This window comes from Lutjanus erythropterus, chromosome 18 (genome assembly GCF_056507025.1).
Source record: "Lutjanus erythropterus isolate fLutEry1 chromosome 18, fLutEry1.hap2, whole genome shotgun sequence".
In the NCBI taxonomy this organism is placed as follows: Eukaryota; Metazoa; Chordata; class Actinopteri; order Lutjaniformes; family Lutjanidae; genus Lutjanus; species Lutjanus erythropterus.
In genome coordinates, this window is record NC_139334.1 from 28209105 (window position 1) to 28232367 (window position 23263).

Consider the following 23263-nt stretch of genomic DNA (forward strand, 5'->3'; position numbering starts at 1 on the left):
TTACACACTAGAGGGAGACACAGCTCACACAGTCCATATATTTTTACCATACCTGTGCTCTTGGTATAAAATAAACAGTGAAATAAAGCGAATTATCGATAGAACATCCTGTGAAACCTCTCTGTGCTAGCTTAATGACAATGACACAACATATTTCATTGCTATATGCTATGTTGCTGTTTCATATTTATAAAAATAAAACCCTTCACTAACTTTACTTACATGTTATAACAAGAAATATCCCTATAAAAAAGACGACATCTTCATGTATCCCTTAAATGCACATTTTAGCGTTGAAGTCGGTGTCAAGTGTGATAGGTTACCTGACAAATTGAGCTAATAGCTAACAATATCAGCAAATTTAAAATCATCAACGCCTGCACAGATCGCCTCTGATTAGGTGCTGCCTTCATGTCCTCCTCGTAAACTCCATGATCAAGCATAACTGATTCAACGCCCGTACTTGACGAGGGAAATTGAAGCTTTCCAATGCCATGTGTTTCCTCAAAGAACAAGATAGATGAGGGAAATATGCTCACCACTCACCAGATATAAATTCAGAGTATTCAGAGCATAAGTTGGCCTCGTACCACCAAAATGCATCAAAGTTATAGGTTGTCCTCACAAATGCATTTAAATCTATGCTTTAAAGCTGTTAATTTAATTTGCCATTTGATGTTTATGGTTTATCTGCAACATAGTTATACCAAGCATGTATTTATTCTTTCTTTCTTTCTTTCTTTATTTATTTATTTCAGAATCACTTATACCTATATGTGGCAATAAATAAAGGACAATTTAAAAATAAAGTGACATTTGGATTGTTCTTATTGGACACCCTCCAGTGGACGTGCATCATCATCACCACTGCACCTTCATCACTCTATCATCATCCTCCTTCAGCTCAGAGTCACACCTGCATGTCACTGTCACATAACACTGTTTTGGGAGTTGACTACATGAGATAATATTAAACACAGTACACAGTATACATGGATGGAACAGCTACTACTACTACTACTACTACTACTACTACTAATAATAATAATAATAATAACAGTTACAGTTGTAATCTCCTCCTTATTAGACTGTTCTAGCTGTTGCATAATTTGGCTTTACACAATTAATCATTACATTCACATTACTGATTATTATTTATCAAAAAAAATAAAAAGAAAACTGTCATTTTTACAATATTGTCACAATATAATATAGTAATATAGCCAACTTTAAATACTGTTGGGTAGTTCAATCAGAAATGCATCATATTCTATAAGATCATCACTATGTGAGAATTTACAGTATATTATTTTAGAGAAAATGTGGATATCGAGATACATATTGTATGTTGCGGAATTGCTTAAAAACACCGAGATATTATTTGTAGGAAACATCTCCCAGGCCTCCTACTATTAAAAGTACACGAAAGTCTGTGTGCATGGGGTGTCCACTTTTTATTATTTAGTCTAAATACAGCACCTCGTACCTACTCTCCCTCTGCTAACGGGAATGTTTCCGACAGTCTATGAAGGCAGCACCGGTCCCGCTCCACTGCGCAGCCTCCGAACACTTTAATGCGAGCGGCAACTTCACCGGGAGCCTCGCGCGCCCCGCCGCCTGTCGCCCACAACAGCCCGCATCATCATCACCATCATCACCATCATCATCATCATCATCAGCACCATCATCATCCTCATCAGCAGCAGCAGCATCAGTGTGATGAAGCAGCGGAGGACGGAGACCTTCCTGCTCTGAGACACTGGATCAGCCCGCACACAGACACACAGGTACGGAGCTTTTTATTTTCTACATTAAAAAATTAAAAAACACTCTGGAAACAATCTGATCAAACATTTCTTCATCTCAAACACTCAACTAAAAGATGATTTTATTTATTTCTATAAAAGTAACTGAGTGACTGATGAGTTAGTGAATTTAAACTGTAATTTAGAGGTTTAAAAAAATCATAAAAGCTGCTTCACCTTGTGGGTTTTGTGCGCTGGTGATGCTCAGTGTGTGGGATTGTGGGCAGAAAGCACTGATCAGCCTGTGCAGTGTGTGTGTGTGTGTGTGTGTGTGTGTGTGTGTGTGTGTGTACAAGTGTAGGTGTAGGAGAAGCTGTGTTCTGTACACCGGTATTTAAATCTATTAATAGAATCAGCTACCTGCAGTAAACTGGCTACCTGTTGTGTGCCGTACAGGTGAAACTGCTCCAGACCTGCACATTTATTAATTATACATCTGTTTTTAATGCGTTAAAGTTTCTGTGCCATTAAAACGTAAACTTAATGCAAAAAAATAGAACAGGAAATGTGAATTAGGGCAACAAACACATAAAAAAAAATCTAATTAAACTGCAAGAAAAGCAGAGCAGTGGAGCATTTCAGATGTCTGTGTGGTAAGTAAAGAGGAATATCTATATTTGGCTGTGGATTGAATTTTATTTTCATGTCCTTGGGCTGTAAAAACTTGCTGGATTTATCCGAGAAACCTGCATTTGAGGAGGTGGTGCTGCTGCTGGCTCTGATTTAAGAGCAGTAATGGAAAAAAAAAATGTTTGAAGTGCAGCTGGGGCGATGAGAGGACAGAGAGGAGAGGAAAGGAGAGCTGCCATTCTAGAAATATCCCATCAATATCTGCAAAAAAAAAATTAAATTAAAGTGATTGTCGAATATTCCTGGAGGAGCTCTCTGCAGCTCCTCTAACTGGACAGTCTCCATCCACCATGATGAATCTCATGATGGACAGAAGAGAGAGGAGGAATTTTAATCCGTGAGGTCACACCAGATGCACATCCTTCATCCGAACAGCAAACGGCGAGGATGGGGGATGAGAAAGTGGCTGCGAGCACAATTGTTTTCTGGAGATTTGGGCGCGTTTCAGGTGAAAAAAAATCACTTGTAGGTGCAAGCATCTGGCTTCAAACTCTGTCAGCAGCTGAGTGATGCTGCAGTACATCAAGGTGCTCCTGTGGGTTTTGGCTCGTTCAGTTGATTTTAAGGCTGCGACTAACAGTTCTTTTCATTGTCAGTTAATCTGCCAATAATTTATCAGTGTATATAAAAAAATCACAAAATAGGATTTTTCCAGAAACCCAACATGATGCCCTCAAATGTTCAACCAGCAGTCCAAAATCCAAATTAACTCAGATTATTACCAAAAAGAAGAAGAAAATCAAAGAAATCTTAAGCAAATTACTTAAACAATGAATCTACCATCAAACTGGTTGCTGCTTTTTATGTTGTTTATTAATTAGAGCTGCAACTGCTGATTATTTCCATAGTCGATTAATCTGTCGGTCTATAAACTGTCAGAAAAGTGTTTCCAAAACTGAAGATGACGTCCTCAAATGTCTTGTTTCGTCCACAACCCAAAGATATTCAGTTTACTGTCAGAAAGGAGTAAAGAAACCAGCAAAATGTTCACATTTAAGAAGCTGGAATCAGAGAATTTATTACTTTTTTCCTTAAAAAAAAAGACTCAAACTGATTAATCGATCATGAGAATATTTGGCAACTAATTTAGTAGTCAATTAATAATAAATTATTTGATTAATCATTGCAGCTCTACTATTAATAGACTAATTTTCTCAGCTGATTTTATACTAAATTATTATAGTGCTTTTGTAGTTTAAGTGTTTGAAAACGGACAAAGATGAAATAAAAATAACGACTAGTTGTGAAACAATTGTTTGATTAACCAGTTAGCCAACAACACAGAATTAACTGATCACAATTTTGATTTTCTTTAGTTATTTATCAAATAAATACCTCAAACATTTGACTGTAAATAACAAAATTAGCAGTTTTAATTCATTGGATTGGATTCTTGCAGTGGAGGAATGTAAAGTCCAGTTAACTCAACTACATTTTTGAGTTACTTCTACTTCGTTTGAATATTTTCCATTTCATGCTTTTTTACACTCCACTACTTTTCAGAGGAGAGTTTTGTATGTTTTGACCCCTATAGTTGGTTTTTACTTTGCACAAAAAAGTATTATTTTGAATGAAGAACTTTATTTGTGACAGAATGTTTTAGCATAGTAGTATTTCTACTTTTACTTATGTAAAACATCTGAATACTTCTTCGAGGACTGTATTTTTACGACTTGTGATTGGTATCAGTTTTGACATTTTCTATAAAAACAATTGCTAGTTGTAGCTCCAGTGGATGCTGAAAGGAGGCCTGTATTGACCAGGTGCAATGCCTACATGTACCAAGATGCATTGCGCATGCGCTTAGCCTAGCTTATAGCCATTACTTTGTTGGCCAAAACATAGTGTTAGGTGACAAAAGTACTCATCTAGCATGTCCCGTTACTAACTGGAGGCAGAGACTACAAATCCAAGCTGAATTAGTCTGTAGTTCTTCCTCAGCACAGTGACATCACTGTGACATCATAGTGCAGGAAGAACAACAGATTTTGCAACATGAGGATTTTATTGCTTCAGCTGACCATTCCTAAGTCCCGCCCCTTTTGCTTCAATATCGGGTGAACAAGCTTTCGTACCTCAGGAAACTTTCTCCTTTTTCTGTAAAAGTTGCCATGCGAGGCAGCTGGACTCACAAGTCACCTGAGAATCCATCTTGTCAGGCTTCAAGTTATCCGTTTGCGTCCACACCAAAAGTGGTGCAGGCAATCAGCATCGCAGGAGGGACTACTGGCAGCTAGGGGCGTGGTTTTAGGTGTGACGATAGCGAGAAGCGTCCATAGAAGTGACCCGTCTCAAACAAACAACGGCAGCTCCTGAAGAGGTTAGCATAGATACTGTGATAGCATCAGTTATATATCAGAACTGGAAAGAATAGAAGAGCGAACGGCACTGAAGGCTTTTCTCGATGGAAAAGATGTTTTCTCTCTTCTCCTGATTGGCTCCCGCAAGACTTTGATCTGATTGCTTCGTGACAGGTGATAACCAGATGGTTCATCCGCTCTCCTGCCAAGTATTCTTTGACAGTGCCTGCCCTTTTCCAAACAGTTTCTGAGGATGACTTCATAGATGGTCCTGTGTAACGAACCATCTGGCATGTCAGGTTATGTAAAAGTGACATATAGTCACATCTTAAGTTAGTTAAAAAAAACACTGGCTAACTAGCTAACTAATGGACATTTTTTGCTAACATTAGCCAATAATATGTGAATATATGTGTTTTTTACAGGTCTCCAGGCAACATCTTTGAACCATCTTCTTTTTTTTTTTTCAACATAGACAAGTCTAGCACAGTTGACCAAGGTAACAATCTCAGATCAACGCTGAATGGACATACACATAATAAATTGTGAATTTTCCCTTTTAGAAGTATCCTGTGGAGGTTTTGACCACCAGTAGCACTATGGAATGATGTTTTTGCAAGTGGGCCCCCATTTTGTTTGTAGTTGCTGCTGTTGGTTACACGCTAGCTGTAATGAGCAAAGAAGTGTTGCACTGCACCAACAAAGACAATGAAGAAGAAGACTGCCAGCAAACTAACATGGAAGTTAATAATGCATGATATTAAATGATGATAAAATGGCCTTTGCTTATTTGAGAACTCCAGAGGGCACCTTTAATATGTGTAATTCACAGCTCAGAAATCTGCATTTCTTGAGTTTAAATGATTGATTTCAGTTGTCATGTTTAAATATTCTGATCCACTTTCTTAATCAAGCAACATCTAATAAATCAGCTACCACAAAATCTTCACTCAAATGGCATTTACTTTACGTTTGTCAAATGCAAAAATAGGGGGATGTTCTGCGACATTTGGTCACATTTTGCAGTATGCAAACCAGCATGTTTTTTCGACTATTCTGACCTAATGTCCTCTGCACAGTGCAAGATACGTCACATCGACGCAGTCTCAGAAGATGACAGCTCATGGAAGTTGCGTTCCAAATTGCATACTTTTTCATTTTACTCAATATTTTGTGCTTTGGACTGCGATTATCAGCATGTATGAGGAAGTACTACATCCCAAGTGTAGGCATACTGAAAGCAACAGGATGTACTTTGTGAGGGGCAGCTGCAGTAGGTGCTAAAATTAAGAAAAAAAACTATGTGATTTGGAACACAGCATGAGTTTTTCATTGGCAAGAATTGTACGCTATCCTCAGTTCAACTCAATGAATGGATACATTACATATTTCACAACACAAGACACTAATTTGATCCACCAGTTGAAACACTTGCTGCTTCATCTTTAACCAGTTGAAAATTTAAGGCGCTTCAACATTTCTCAGTTGAGGCAGAAAAGAAGCAGCTCCCTGCAGAGTAAACAGGCATTATCACATGGATAACCTTGTTCAGATCTAATGGCTCAAATAAGAAGTTATTATTATTCAGCTGGAGAGGAAAAAAAGCCTGACAGAAGCGTCACGCCTGGCATCTACATTTAAATTCTTGTGTCTGCTACGCTTCACATCCCCACAGAATGAATCCACTTCTCAGAAACAAGATCAGACTGGAATCATGTGCACAGCTCCACCGGCCTTCTTCAGCTGCTACCTTTTTTTTTTTTTAAATCCTGGACACGAGACCGGCTGGAGTGACCGCACAGACTCTCTCTGGAGGAACAATGCAAGCCTCTGATGAGGAATAAAGGCTGCATTGTCTCAGCGCTGGGATGATGATGATGAAGGGCAGAAGCGATTCCAGGTTTCACAGAGAAGTCTCACAACAACACGGCCCCATCCTGACGGCGGTAATTGCTGCGTAACGGCACACATGAATACCCCCAAATCAGCCCTCGGCCTCGTGCGCTCAGGCAAAGTGCACTACTCAGACAATCAGAGGCATACAATCTCAATCGCTCGTCCCCATGGCAACAGCAACTGCCGGTGTGATTGTATGGAAAGTGGTGTTTCTGATAACTTGTCACATGTAAAGACTGGCTTTCACTAGTGAGCAGGAGGCTGTTTTTTAAAGAGACATTGATCATAGATTTTTAACAAGGATCGGTCCAGCATTATTTCAGTTTCAGTCTTATTTTAGGTAAGTGATAATGCACAATCAGATGTCCCGATGAAGGATGTCGTGATGTTGCATTGTGGCATCCTCTGACTGACGTCCTGAATATCATTTTTGGGGTTATTCTTCAGGTGAAGGGCTCATTACATGGGTGCAACAGTCCCAGTAAAAAATCAAAAAAGCAAGAATCCTTCAAAAAGACCCCATGTAAGGGTAAAATTAAAATGCCTTTATCTTACATGGCAAAAAGAGTTGAAAATGACCAACACTTATCGACCAGCACAGGTCTTCATCAGGGTCAGTCAGGACTGACTTTGAAGGAGGAGTGTTTTTGAAGGAAGCTTGCATTTTTGATATTTTTACTGAGACTGCTTCACCCAGGCAATGAGTTCTTCACCTGAAGAATAAGCACAAAATATCTGAAGTACTCAAAGAGCACCTGTATGTGACCCAGCAGCTCTTCCTTGAAGTTTTAGTGAGAACTACCTGCAAATATTTAAACCTTCACCGAGGGGTCATTTCAGTCATTATATTTCTTGTACTTTCCTCAAACTTGCAGAGACGAGGACAGGAGGGGAGACTTCAGCTACTGTATATTCCATCTCCGCCTCCGAAGTCTCAAAGGTCAACTTTATGAGCGAGTATTGAGCGTTTGTGATCATGTAGGTTGGACGAGCGTTCGTCACAGCCTTGTGCTTTCAGGACCACATTTGTGCACACAAAAAAGCCCTCGTGAGGAGGCTTTTCAGTCCTGTTGTCGTCAAATACGGACGTTTCGTCACACCTCTCGGCCACTCAAGGGACAAATTCCAATCCAGCCCCTGCACACTCCCCATACCCACTCTCACTCCGATTGTGCGTTAGCGTGGATGGTCCGCCACATTGAATGTCGCTCCTAACCAGTCAGTCTTAATGATGAGTGGGTTATAAAACCCTCCAAAAGAGAGGCTGCATCGACGCAGGCTTACAAACCACAGTCCTCTCGGGTGCAGCGCCTGCTTTGTTTCAGGGTGGAGGAAATGTCATGAAAGTTAGTGCCATGCGAGATGCGGTTCTTTCCCAAGCATAAGCAACAAGTTACTTCACCTCAAACAGACATTTGAGAGACATTTTCATGCACACATGATGGAATTACATGATGAAAAAATGTTCAAGAAAACAGAGGCGTGGCCAAATGAATATAATGAGTGTGCCTGTCATTGCCGCTTACATCTTTGTCAATGCTGTTTACAAGGTTATAATTTTAATATTCAATTACAATATCCATCTTTATGAATGTTCGGTCAGAGAAAGGTGAAGTCATCCCAAAGCTTGCCAGTGTATTTATACACTCTCCTTTATTTAAGTGATCCTGAATCTGGAGCTCCCCTCAGCTGATTGTTAATCTATCCAGCACAAAACGTTACTTAACTAAGTTTAATTTTTGGCTGTAACAGGCAGCTGTTTTCAGAGAAAAAGCTCTCAAGATACGTCAACTTGTTTCTGCTGCCCCCAAATGGCACATATCAAAATCTGTTATTCCATTAACTTTAAATTTTAGAGAAACTGATTTCACACTGGTGCCCAGCCGATGGGTCTGAAAGCTGTCGGGAAACAGTTAAAGAGAGAGATCACCCCAAAATCAAAAATACACCTGTATTCTTACCTGTAATGCTCTTTATCCATCTAGACAGTCTTGGTCGTAGAGACGTCTGCCTTCTCTCAAATGGATGTCAATGGCTCTCTGCTTGCGGTGCAGAAAAACTCAACAGCGGCTTGTCTTTCCAGAAATCATGACACATTTTCTCAAGATAATCGACAGACCTAATTGTTAGCACTTTGATGCAGGAATTTCTTTCTTCCTATCGAACAACATCCTGATCATCTGCATGTGTTTCCCTCCAGGATGACCGAGGTGATGAACTCTCTGGAGCCGGGTACGGAGGACTTCAGTGGGGGCGGAGCAGCAGCGGATCAGGGCGCCGTATCCTTCCAGGTGTGTCTGTGAATTTGAGATTATTTCAACCTGGTGCTGTTTTATTTGAGCAGAAAGCATCCAGCGGTGAGTCAGAGGAGTGATGAGCAAGAGTAAAATGTGGGTTGATGTGACGAAGGTCATTATCTGGACTCAGTCCTGCTGTGAGTAAATGGTATGTGTCTTATCCAGCTGAGCTAAAAGGACAAGTGTGTTATCATCCACTACTGAGCGATTTATTTTCTAAACATCATGTATCATCATTAAGTGAAGTGTAAAGATTGATGCTTTATTTAAAGATAAGTGTAAAATAAGTTCTCCCAGTTTCTCTCTGTGCTGCTCATGTTTTGAAAGTTTTCACTCGGAAAGAATCTTTCTTTGGTGATGAAATCGACTGAAAAAAAAGGTTTGTAATGCATTTCCCAGGATGCATTGGTTTGGTGATTTGCAGGTCAGGACATCAAGGCATCAAGGTTAAAACGGGGCTTAACCCACTTCTTTAGTTTTAGGTGTTGGTGTCTTATAACCATTTGAGTCAGGACCTGTTTCCCATTCCAGTACAATGTATGGTAATTTAAACAAAACAACAATTAGGGATGCATGATGAATATCGAAGCTGATAAACTAATATCCGACTTGACAGATTATTAAATCATCAGGGTCTGAGCACCGACTGGTGGGATTATTCTTCTCAGAAAGTAGTCACATGTTTGAGAGGCTAAAAGTGATCGATAGTGCATGAAACTTGGCACGTGTCAGTTGTGATAAAAAAAAAAAAATAAAATCTGCTTGGAGCTTTCATTTAATTTGAATTCCTAATCAAAATTCTCTATAAAATGTAAATTATATTTTTGAAGTGTGTTGATGAACTGAGATGAAATGAGGCAGAACTGTTCTTTGTTTTTGGTCTAAAAGTGATGTCAGTTAGATTTGGTTCGATCAGACCTGTGGGGTATTAAATCATCCGTCTTTGATCACCAGATCTGAGCTTTTCTTACCGTCAGGTTTTCATAAACTGCAGGTTATATCAGCATATTTTTAAAACACAAATATGTGGAATTATTGGTTGTCTTATCAGTATTATTATTGGTTATCTGTATCGTCTGGAAAGAAAAATCCACATTGTGCATCACTGAAAACAAAGGTATAGGAAACTTTGATGGCTTATAATGTGCACTTTTCTACAAATATTTGTCCAGTAGACAAATATAGACAGTGCAGGCAAGGCGGTTGCACTCGGGCCTGTGGGAGGGAGAACTGGCCCTTAGAAGTGATTCAGATTGCCACCTCGGAAATACGCCTGTGTTCAAACATGGACTCATTTGTTTGGTTAAATAGTCAATATTGTTAATTATAACAAATAATATATGCTGATTCTAAATAGTCTGTATAAACTATTCAATTAAATGAATAATTTCTCATTTTGTTTGGTATTTTTGTCATATACAAATATAGAGTGATACTTGAGTGATATGTACAATTTTTGTCATAAGTGCGTCTTGAGTAAAGAAGATCCTGCACACTGCTCTTGCTCTGCATTATAGTTTATTGATCATACTAATGTATCAGACCCTCTGGACCCTCATCGAGAGTCTTTCAAACAATTCAGACAAGTTAGCAATAATGGTGCCACGGGTTAGAATCCTGAAGATGGTAATTTGAAATAAGTTTCGTCTCTCCTGTATTTTTATTTCAATATCAGCCTGCAACATAGTCACAGTCATGCATGTAGCATGTATACGTCAACCATGATTAGTCAGCTAGTTAGTTAGCTAAACTGTGATGGCCACATAGTAAGCACAGTTAAAATACAGACTGAAAATGAATGTTTCTAAAACAGTAGTTCCTCCAGGAAGTGTTATGAAGAGAAGAGCAGACCGGGAGGAGGATAATGCAAGCAGTCGTGTTAAAAATGAAGTGGACACCAGTGAACTGAGCACAACACTTAAGAACCACATGGTACGTGGTGTAAAAAGTTTGAGAGACGCTGCCTCAGAGCATGACATGCCACGGTATCTCATCTCTTTGTCCTTTGGGAAATGCGAGCGCGATCAATAAATTGTGATGCTGAGCGGGAGCAGTGTGTGGGATCCTCTCTACTCGAGACTCAAGTGATACTTTCCAACACAACTACATCTGAGATAGCTGGATGTGTGAATATCTATTTTGAAAAAAAAAGTCATAAGTGAGTCAAACTTCTGAAGTTTTCTCTTATTCTTAGACTTAAGGATAAACACACTTTCCATATTTTAGGATGATAACAACAAGAAGCGGTTTGTGACATGATGGATTTAGCATGAAACTGTATTGACCATATTTATACATTTTAATAATTAGCTGTAAAATACAAGAATTCTGTTGAGTTTGAAACACAATAATAACAAACAGGAATGACTCTTTTTGAATAACACATACAAGCATTTTGTAGGAGCTCTACAGACAAGTATTACTAAAACGGTAAGCTAACTATATTCTTCTTTGACTTATTTAAGATTTATATGTATAATAAGTGTAGGGGAAACAGTATTACAGCTTATTTTTGCATGGGTATTGAACAGTTTTAATCAGTGGCTTGCTCATCTGCATCTGTCTGCATCTGGTCCATTGACTTTATTAGCTTTCATGCTGCCTCTAAGTGCCACTCGATGTTGTGAAATGCACCTGAACAGCAGTATTCACCACATTTACCACAAAAAGTGGCGTTTTAGCCAAGAAATCTGTCCAAGTATATTACTCCAATTGTGCTCAGACACTTGTCCTGTTATTTAATCATCATTATGTGGAAATTCTCTCTAGATAGTTTTTGCTTTATCTTCTGTTTAGTTCGTTCTAATTAAGGACCTAGAGTCGTTTTCATGAAAGTTTTCTCTCCTATTTACATGTTAAACTAATCAAAATGTACGTCATATCATATATGAGCATGATTCAGAGCCTGATAGAGGGCATTTTGGGTAGCCATATTTGTAGTCTTTATTTTAAAGTCAGCACTGAATATTCACACTTTGTGGAAAGTTGCTTTTAGCTTCTTCAAAAAGTTTTTAAGTCAGTTTTATACATCCTTGGTCAACCAATGATGTGTCAAGATAATTTCAGATATTATTTAATTAGAGAAGAATGCATCACAGGCATTTGAAGTTAGAGATCAAAGTAACAAATCAGTGAATTCATCTGCTAATCCTTCATTTCATACACAGTTTTCCTAATCCCATTTACCGCATTGTTGTTCATTCACATGTGTTGTGAGTAATGATGTTCTTATCTCCACAAGTATGATCACCCCTCAGTAAACCTTACATAAGCTTCATACAGATCTTCCCAGATACCCATGAAAGGTATCCGAAGCTGTCCAAGAGGCTTCCCTCCATTGTGGTCGAGCCGACGGATGCATCCGAGGTGGAGAGCGGCGAGCTCCGCTGGCCACCAGACGAGCCAAGCTCTCCGGACGGGCAACCCGGGAGGAAGAGTGCAGAGGAACAAACTGCAGGTGAGGATGAGTGTGACGTCACTACAAGATAAAAGATAGGTCTTATTGTATTTGGCTCATTTAGATTTGAACCGGCTGATTACAAGTCAAGCAGGAGCCAGAAGTAAAAGGAGGATTTTAAAATGCTTTAAAAGTATTTATTCTGCAGGTAGTTTAGTCCAGTGGTTCCCAGCCTAGAGGTCGGACCCCAAAAAATTAGAGGGGTCATGAGATGATTAATGAGGAAAAAAGAAAATTCATGACCATTTTATAGGCTTTTCTCTAATCTTTATTTTTTTGAGAAATATCTTATATATCTTTGTGCCCTGAACAGTTACTTACAGCCCGGATTTCAAATAAGTTGAGATGTGTTTAACACAAATACAATCAGAATGCAGTGATTTGAAAATCCCATTCAACCTGTTCAGTTGAAAACGGTACAAAGAAATGTTCAAACTGTCATGATTGGGTATTGAAGGGCATCATGGATGGGGTGAGGGTCACCACTTTGTGAAAAACTTTGTTAGCAAATAGTCCAACAGTTCAGGAACAAGGTTTCTCATCACCAAGTGCAGGAATTTAAGGATTAAAGGTTAGAATCCAGAGAAATCTCTGACCTTTGACCCCTCAGGTTGGATGACAATCAAACCCACACATAAGGGGGTTTTATTGCCAGAGACATATATCAACAACATCCAGAAACGCTGCAGGCTTCTCTTCTTCCTCTAAGATGTACTGACGCAAACTAGAAAAGTGTGCTGTGGTCTGACGAATCCACATTTCAGATTGTTTTCACAAATCATGGACGTCATGTTCTCTGGACTAAAGAGGAAAACGACCGTCCAGATTGTTACCAGCGCTAACTTCAACAGACAGCAGCTGTAATGGTATGGGGGTGTGTTAGTGCCCATGGCAGCACTGTATGAAGGCCAGGTTCATGCTGAAAGGTACATACAGTATTTGGAGCAACATATGCTGACGCCCAGACGACACTGTTTTCTGAGACGTCCCTGCTCATTTCAGCAAGACACATTCTGCACATGTTACATCAGCGCGCCTTCATACTAAAAGAGTTCAGGTCCTAGACTGATCCGCCTGCAGTCCAGACCTGTCTCCCGTTGAAAATGTGTGGTGTATTATAAAGCGGAAAATACAATTAGATGTTTTTCACCGCTGGCTGTTCCTACCAGGTGATCATACAAACGGTCCTTTGAGTGTCTCTCCAAACATGAGGAGCTGCAGGAAATCAGAAATTATCATCTGCCTTTTTATATCCATAAAAGGTTATTTCCTGTAATGAGTTAGTTCTGTATGCTAATGAGGCACGCTGCAGTCAGTCATGCCTGAACGGATGAATGAACAGAAGCAGGAAACACCCAGAGATGCAGAGATATATGCTGTGCTGTAATATTTTGTACAGAAATGAGATGATATGTATCACTGCATTGGAAAAAAAGAGTCAGTCTGATGATTTGGCTCCCAAATGTAACAGGCCACCGCTGGAGTCATATAACTAAGAATAAATGCAGTTTTCCACTTAGGGTGAATCATTAGAAGGAGCACATTTTCACCTGAACCAGTGTGGGTCTGCATCTGTCTGCCTCTGCTCGGCTCTTTCCATTGACTTCATTAGCATTCATGCTGCCTCTGAGTACCACTTGACGTTGTGAAATGCAACTGAGCAGCAGTGTTCACCACATTTGATATAAAAATTGGGATTTTGGGCCAACAAATCTATTCGAGAATATTATTCCGGTTGAGGATGAATTGTAATAACTTTGTTGATACTCTGAACACCATCATCAGGTCAACAGTTTAATTTGTCCAGTACTTTGGTTTATGACCAAATACCTGCAAAACTAATTGCATTCCCATCAGCCTTAGCTGTATTTTGTGTTTACAGCTAATTAGCAAATGACGATGTTAGCATGCTGATGTCGTAGTGCTGATGGTTTAGTTCAGCGCAGTGCTGTGCTTAGCATGCTAGCAGCCTCATATTCTTATGTTCATAGGGTTCTGTGTTCCCCAGCTCTATATCACATATATACCATGGTTAGGGTTGGGGGTTAGCATTAAACTTAAGACCCTGTTAACATAGTACCCAACATAGTACCCTGGGACCATATGACCATGGGAACTTAGGACCCTGGCAACATAGGACCCTGAGACCATAGGACTATGGGATTTAATTACCCTGGGAACTAAGGACTTTGGGAATATAGGACCCTGGGAATGTAGGATCCTTGGAATTTAGGACTATGTCAAATAAGGGTCCTGGAAACCCAAGACCCTAGGAACTTAGGTCTCTAGTAACCTAGAACTCTGGGAACACAGAAAACAATGAAAGGAATCACAATAAGCACTAATTTGATTCTGCGTGTTTTTTAAATATTTTTTAGGTGAGGAACAATCGAATGTTGGCGAGGATGAAGAGGCTTCGGGTGCGGAGATGCAGGACTCCAACTGAACAAACTCTCCTCCTGCGTAATCCACTGTTACTGTGAGTGTGTCCAGACTTGGATGAGTGAGTAATGAGTCAAATAGATGAGCACATTGCATTGATAGAAAGATTACGGAGGCAGAGGAGAAAGGGTAGAAAAACAGATTCCCAAACCCCAGCTCACGGGCTTGGAGCCAGAGTCCTGTTGCCATCTTCTTAAATGGAGGAGGAGGAGGTTGTTCTGACACATGTAAGCTAATGAAGATGATTGAAGGGACCAAGTTGCCATCTTGAACCTTTTTTTTCCCAGCTTGTACTTGCCCTCTGGCTGTTTTCTTGTAACGAGAAGCTGTCTGCCTGGAAATGAACAAAATACACTTTAACTCTTGGCAGAAGACAAGTTTTTAATGTCAGAATTTAAAGTAGAAAGATTTTATCTCTAGTTTACGTATCTGAGAGTCTAATATAACTGTAATATTTCCATCTTTGTGATTTTGATATTAATAATTTTGATTTCTTTCTCTGGCTCCAAGCCCTTGCCGTCCAGATTCCCACAATATCACATCTGGACAGATGTTTCTAAATGCTGTCTTAAGTATTTAGCTCATGTGTGCCATACTACTACTACTACTGATGGTAGCTACTGTATTTTGTGCACAGTTTTTACATTAAATCTAGATGTAAATTACATCGCTGTATGTTAAGTGCTGACTGCTGTAGTTTGGTGATCTTGGTCTCACTATTCACTTTGTAATAATAATAACAATAATGATAATGATAGCTACGATGTTTTAAAGAGCAGTATTTGATTAAGAAAGCCTTCATCACTTTATTCGATGTTATTAAGATACATTCTTTAATATATTATTATAATATTATGTAAGCATTGTCTTCATACAGTAGGTGTTAAAGGGAATGTAATCGTGTTCTGTTCTACTTATAAGATATTGGAGCAATATTGTTCACAGGAATTTAAAGGCAGTCCATTTTGTTACAGAAGTAAAAATGACCAGTATATTTTAGACGTGTGTCGCTTGTCACAGACATGATATTTTTTAAAATACTGGAAGCCTAAATTATTGCACAAGTAATAAACCTTTTCAAAAATTCTTAAAACGTTCTTTAATTTATTGTTCCTGTGGTTTGTTCTGGTGTTCGTCACTTTAATGTTGCAGCTGGTAAAGGTGAGGCTCTGTCAGTTACTTTATATACTGCAGGAAAACAGTGCTGTAGAATCTCCCAAACAATGGAAGTGAATGGTGACCAGTTTTCAAACTATAAAAAAAAAACAGAATGAAACTAGAAAATGCCTCCATACTGCTAGCGTGGTGTAATCCAAGTCTCCTAAAGTCCCAATGTGCTGTTTGCACACCGTCACATCACACACACACACACACACACACACACACACGCACACACACACACAGTTCAGACAGCGTGCATGTGCATGTGAACATGGCTCTAAGTTAAGAATCTACAGTGAAGATTCAGGCTAAAAACATGGTGGAAATAACATTTTTTTAGTCAGTTAGCCATGTTTGGTGTTCAGGAGACTTAGATTACACCAGACGACCAGTGTGGAGGCTGGTTTGGTTCCTGACGGTTTGTTTTTTTTTGGTTCTGATGTATGTTGTCACTACAGCACTACAATTTCGATCGATATCAAAAGTAGATTATTATATCCAAAAGCCTCACGGACTGCTGGCTAGTTAGTTTTGTAACCTCTGTGATTTAAGATTTCCCTTCTCATGACTCTACATGTTTCACGATTCAGTTTATAGGAGTAATAAGGTTAAAGGTAATTCAGGTATTTTCAAATGTTTTACATATTTTGGGGTCTAAATGTCTTATAGGTACAAAATGTTTTTGAATTGGTTTGGTAGATTGCTTCAGGTGGCAGCCACCGCTCAGGCTGCAGCAGCTGCAACATAATCCTTGGAGGCAAATATGGCCGTCAAAGAACATCAACTAAAAATGCTTGTTTTTGTCAGTGACAGGCTCAGATTGTGATGTCTGAAAGGAACATTTAGAAACAGGATATGTTTTATCGCTCTCTTCAAGCTGCTTTTACAAAAACAGTAATTTTACCTCACAGAACACAGGCGTTCCTGAACTGGAACTGGTTAGTTTTTTTATTTTATTGTGTGATTTTTGAGCTTTAACATGTTGGGATTGGGATACAAACTAACTCTTTGTTTAACCCAGTGGCAAAATTACCTTGCATCCACTGCAGTCTGTTTCACAGCAGCTGACTGAGGACATCTACTGAACCAATTCCAAAACATTTTGTACCCATCAGTCATTTGGACCTCAAAATATGTAAAAATAGGGACCAGGTTTAAAAATAGTAGAATTACCCTCAAAGGCCCCTCATTTGATCATTTACCGTCACCAAACTGACCCTCTAAAGACAGACAGCTAACCTGAGATAAAGCCAGGACGAACGCTCAGCGTGCAGGAGCTGCCAGTGACTCTGCAGGTGTTGAAATAACACGACTGAAAAGTAACATCCAGCTTCTACTTTCCACTCTCATGCTGCTTTTTTTTACTTCGCTTTTTGAGGCATGAGAACAAAAAGCCTTACCATGTCAGCCATTTTATCTGCCCAGAACAGTAAAATGAGATCTTTTTAAACTGAACTAAGGATCAGATTAAAAAGATTTCATGTAAAAAAAAATTTGACAGGGCTGCTTAAACTTTAATAATTTCATGTAACATTCTTTTTGATGCTGTCCAGTGTTTAAAATATCTCTTCTCACAACAAAGAAAGACTCATTTGACTGTTTTGACATTTTCTCAAGCTCATCACCTGTTCCATAATACTTAACTCTGATGAAACTACTGCTTCAGTGCAAAAACACCACTAACAGAGCAATAATTATTGATATTAACAGTCTGTCTAATAGCTTGCTATGGAGCATGTAAACACTTCACACTTTGTGTTTCACCCAGATGGGCGTGGTTTTGCAGGAAGTAGCGGTGCATGCTTCAGCGAGCTCTGTGACCATCTCAGCCTGTATTCTGAGCAAACACATACACTACAAGGAACTTTCATATTTTGTTGATTTTAGAGGCCCCTGTAGACAGAGGCAGTAGTGTTTCCACCATAATAACCACAAAATGTCATGTCAACAACAGAATTATCTAAAGAAAAGTCTCCCCCACTTCTTTTTAGCTGGCTAACGTACAAATCACTGTAACTTTACCTGGAAAAATGTGAACACAGGCTTGTTTTATCTGATTTCAAGGAGAATCCGACCCAGTGGCAGTTTTCAAATGTCAAAAAACAATAGAAAAAAAAACATGAAATGCCTCCATGCTGCTCACCTGGTGTAATCCAAGTCTCCTAAAACCCCAACATGCCAAGTTGACTTAAAAGACACCGTTTACACCATGTTTTTAGCCTGAATCTTCACTGTAGATCCTTCAGCCTGGAGCGATGTTCATGTGTGCATCCACACCATCTGAACTGGGTGTGTGTGTGTTGTGACAGTGTCCTAACGGCACGTCGGGACTTTATGACTTGGTTTATGCCAGGTGAGCAGCATGGAGACATTTTATGATATCTTTTGGTTGTTTTTATCCGTTAAAAACTGGTCACCATTCACTTCCATTGTTTGGGAGATTCTGCAACACTGTTTTCCTGTGAAACTCCAGCACAGTTTTGTGGAGTAACAAAATAAACCCGACCTTCAATCTGCATGAGGGTGAGCAGATAATGACTGAATTTTAATTTTTGGGTGAACTACCCCTTTAAGGAGTCACAATCAGACTAGTATATGTAACTATGATACAACTATGAGTTAAAAGTTAAAGTTAGTTAATGAAACAGTTTGTAGGATTTAATGGCATCTAGTGGTGGGGTTGCAGGTCACCTCTCGCCTCACCCTCCCCTTCCAAATGTATAGAAGCATCTACAGCAGCAGTGAAACTCGCGTCTCTAGAACCAGTGTTTGGTTTGTCTGTTCTGAGTTACAGTAGAAACATGGAAGAGGACCTGTGACCTCTGTAGATATAAACAGCTCATTCTACGGTAACAAAAACACAACAGTTCTTCTTTCTTCAGTTGATTATACACTATGGGAAACAAACAATTATTATATTCTATGTCTGTCATGTTCTGCTAATAAATCTCCCTAAATCTCACACACTGGCCCTTTAAGGAAGTGTATTTTTAAGTCCAGTTAAGTCCAGTTAGACCTCAGCAGCCCACCAGTCCACTGATGTCCACACTGTGACAGTTAGTCAGATTAATTATACAGTTTGATGGCCACCAGCAGGAGTGATCTGCTGTGCTGCTCCGTGGAACATCTCGGGGGTAGAAGTCTTCTCTTCTCAACCAGCATGTTGTGGAAGTGGACGGAGACGCTGTTCTGTTTGCTAACCAGCTCAGACAGCATCGTCCTCTCCGTCACCGCCTCCAGAGAGTCCAGCCCTGCTCCTCCTCCTCCTCCAGCCACTGAGCCGGCCTTTCTAAATAGCTTGTTGAGATTGTTTGCGTCTCCCGGCACACAGCAGCGTAAAAGACACCACTGGCAGAGTTTAATGCCTCTGAGCCTCTGCAGGAAGTCGAGCCGGCTGTGGCCCCTCTTGTAGAACTCCCCTGTGCTCTCAGCCCGCTCTAGCTTGTCGTCCAGGTGCGCTCAGCTATTTATAGGAGTGAACCACCTCGACTTCCTCCCCCTGGATGGATACAGGGGTCAGAGGAGGGTTAGTCCCTCCGCAATCAGCTCCTTCGCCTTGTTTATATTCAGATGCACATGGTTCAATCTGCAGCAGAGTCCCCCACCAGGCCTCTGTGTTCCCCCAGTCAAACTGACCCACCTCATTTGTTTGTTCTGATTGAACTTTGGCATGCAAAATCTCAAGGCTGTCCAGTTTGAGAATGATGGGATATTGACCTCTCATTCAGGAAATATTGAGTGTTTATATCCTTGGTTATGTAACTCCATACTAAAATAATAAAGGCGGCAGAGAAGAAAGGATGCACTTGGGTCCAGTGAGGGTAATAGAGGTTAATGACAAGAAAGTGTTTGATAAAAAGCTGTATAAGTTGTGGAATATTGTTGTTAGACCAGCACTGCCCTGCAAAGCCAAAGTGTAGTAACCACACAAAGGGTAAGAGAGAAAATTAGCTTTTAAGTTTTTTCACCGGCTAGATTTTGTAGCCACTGCAGTTTTTTTTTTCCACTTTTTCTCTAAAACAAAGCATAATTAAACTCTGAAACTTTGTCACAAGCTAAAACACTTATCAAGAAGTTCATTTTTAGTCAAAACTCAATTTCAACCAACCATTTCCACATGGAACCCTGCCCAGGCTATTTCAAGTCCCGCCAACTGTTTGGCAAAATTTTGCCAAACAGACTGTGATGGGGCCACAGGGCAGCGGCTCCCAGACTTTTTGGTTTGTGGTTTTTGGAGGCCTTAAAGGGATAGTTTGGAATTTTTGAAGCAGGGTTGTTTGAGGCTCTTATCCATAGTCAGTGTATCAACTACAGTAGATGGTGTTCGACACGCCCCCAGTTTGGAGAAGCAGCAGGAGTAGCATTAGCCATCGAGCTGCTAGACTGAACTTCTGCAGGACCAGCCACAGCTCATTTGCATTTAAAGCTACAGACACAGAAACAGCCCATCAGAACAAGGCTTCAAATGCATGTTTTGGGGATATGAGAAACCTAAAAAGAACTTGTCAAAAATCAGTGTAATACACAACCTCTAATAATCGTAAGATTTCATGGAAAATATTTCCCTCCTCAAGACAAAGCAGTCCTGTGAGATTGCAGCCCTGCAGTGTTTCTCCCCCTCTACTTTTCCAGCGAAGGACGTTCAGGTGTGTTGTCTTCTCCTCTGAGCTGGAGGCTGCACCGTGAATCCAAACTCTGTTCTTATTTTAGGCTCTGATTTATGTTTCTGCCTCATAGTTATTCAAGGAAAGTAAATCCAACATCTGCTGCGCTGACAGCTACACTTCATTTCACCGCCAAACAACAGGAAGCATTTTCATGTTTCGCTTGTCGGGGTGCTCTCGATTAACATAATTTTATTCACAAATCAATCATGGACACGTAGCAACAGATGCTCTTCATCTTCATCAGATTATTTCACTTCATTTCATCAGATCACAGGAAAATCAAAGATGCTCTCATCACTTAAAGGCTGGTGTGAAAGAGTTTTTTTTTTTTTTTTTTTTGCATGCAGGAGGTCAGATTTATGCCAAAATCTAATGTGACATGAACACAACAAAGGTTTTGCCCACAGCTATTAACACTTTATTCTGACCATCTCTGATTTATTTTATTTATTTACTTTGAAGGGAGACAAGTCACAGTGGGATTGTGGGAAGTTGATTGGGACGATTGTTTTCCTAAAAAAAACTCCACTTAATCACTCTACAATTCACTTTAGTGCTGCAGTTATTAGTTAATAATCAGTTAGTTGTCAACTATTTACTTAATTGCTGATTATTTTGATAATTAACTAATTGTTTTGTGTTTTTCAAGGAAAATGTCCAAATTCTCTGATTCACTGATTTCTCACGTGAATATTTTCTGAATAGTTTCTTTGTTGCTGCTGTGACAGTGAACTAAATATCTTTGGGTTGTGGACAAAACAAGACATCTGAGGACGTCATCTTGGGCTTTTGGAAACCACATTTATCACCAATTTCTGACATCTTATGAACCAAACAACTAATCCATTAATCAAGAAAATAATCAACAGAATTACTGATAAGTGAAAATAATCCTTAGCTGCAGCTTTAATGCACTTCATCAATCAGCTATTTTTATTAATCAAAGTTATTTATTCTAGAACGTATCAAACATTACAAGCATTTCAATGTTCAAATCAAATTCCCATCATTATACCCTGTTAAGCGAGGGGAGCCAATAAGGAGCAAGTTAAAGTCAAACACGCGTAGCATGTTTGCGCCACAGTTCTGATCCGTCCTCTGCATGGCTGCAGCATTTCAGAAGCATTTCAGCTGTGGAGTGTTTTGTTTCTTGATCATGTTTATTTGCTCAGATTTTGTTGATTAGGGTCTCTTTCATTGAGGTTTCATTCTTTGTGCTTCTACCATGGTGAGTCTGCACGGGGGCTTTTATTTTGAAAATTATTACCGGATTCTAGCTGCCTTTTCTGTGTCTGACTTCCTGCCCGTGTGATCTGCTCTGTGCTAATTGATGCGGCATCCATCAAAGAGATAGAAAGATAGATTTGGTGTGTATTCGGTGAGCCGCTTCTGGGACACGTCTGAAACGCCCTGTGGCACTTCTGGTTGAATGAAGTACAGTCTTGAATGGTCGTCGATTGCTCCAACTCCTGCGGTTCATTTTTCACAATATTTGGTTAAGCAAAGAAAACATGACCCCGTTCCTCCATTTTCAAAATTAAAGCTCGTACCGGGAACTTTCATATTTTGTTGTTTTTGGAGGCCCAAAAGACAGAAGCTGTTTCCACAGTCAACCACAAAATCTAACAAAAAAACAAAACAAAATGATCTAAAAATCTCCTCCTCCTTCTTTCTAACTGTTCAACACTGATAGAAAAAGGAGTTTGGTTCAGTTTTGTGAAATTGTAATGGGAATTTTCCTTGTTCTTTGACATATTATAACCAAATCAATAATTAATCCCCACAAGTTTTTAAAAACTTTTTAATGTAAAAACCAACACAGTGAAAATAGTTTTGAGAGTTTTGCAGTGCACAAAGAAAGAGAAAAAATGTAATTCTCCAAATACGACTTTAAGAAATTAGGAAATAGGTTGTCACAGATAAATAAACAATAGTATTTGCAGTTTGTCTATCTGTTTCTCTGTCTCTTAGTTCTGTCTTGTATACACACAGTCTGAGACGAAGTGCTCCCACGTACACTCTGATAGCTTGTTGAGGCTGATATACTGTTAAAGGTCAGATCGGTGTCTTGATCCAGACAGCGAGATGGATGGCGGGATCTCCATCTTATTTCTTTCATGCCTCGTTCGCTCTCTGGATGTGACCTTTCCGATGACAACCTTGTGAAGAGCACTTCATCGGAGCAAGCGGGGTCACTCCTGGGAAAATGAAGGGCTGCGGGGAGTGAGGCTGCGAGGGGGGGAAAAATGCAGTGTCAATTATCTCTCAAATGTCACAAGCTGTTTTTCAGAGGAGGGAAGACTCATCTCTCCTCTTAAGGACAGCCCGCACACATACACAGAGTCTCGCTCATATTTTACAGATAATTCTCACAAAGGTGGAAGCTTTTAACATTTGCTGCTGCAGCGCTGCAATCAGTAAAACATCCCCACAGATTTGTACAACAAGATCCACCGATGCTGAACGAAACATCCCCTCAGATATTTGCTCTGAATCAGAGGTTCATATATATATTACGTGTACCTGCTCATTTCTAACGGCATTTTTTCTTATAAACACAAACATGTGAGAAAATAGTTGCTGAAAACATGAAAATCACTGAGAACTA

At 39.7% G+C, this 23263-nt stretch overlaps 1 protein-coding gene across 1 annotated transcript; it reads left to right on the forward strand.

Annotated features, from left to right (window-relative positions):
• The first annotated feature begins 1575 nt into the window (after positions 1-1575).
• On the forward strand, positions 1576-15913 carry LOC146311223 (protein LBH-like). The gene is made up of 4 exons (XM_084742633.1): positions 1576-1787; positions 8832-8910; positions 12211-12385; positions 14764-15913. The coding sequence occupies exons 2-4, from the start codon at positions 8833-8835 to the stop codon at positions 14829-14831; spliced, it is 321 nt and encodes a 106-aa protein (XP_084598759.1). The 5' UTR covers positions 1576-1787; position 8832; the 3' UTR covers positions 14832-15913.
• Positions 15914-23263: the final 7350 nt, after the last annotated feature.

Bases quoted from the DNA above. Each gene is read 5' to 3' on its own strand.
- LOC146311223 (XM_084742633.1), top strand. From the start codon at position 8,833: ATGACCGAGGTGATGAACTCTCTGGAGCCGGGTACGGAGGACTTCAGT. The intron at 8,911-12,210 runs GTATCCTTCCAG...AGCTTCATACAG, and splicing joins CAGCAGCGGATCAGGGCGCC to ATCTTCCCAGATACCCATGA. The intron at 12,386-14,763 runs GTGAGGATGAGT...AATATTTTTTAG, and splicing joins TGCAGAGGAACAAACTGCAG to GTGAGGAACAATCGAATGTT.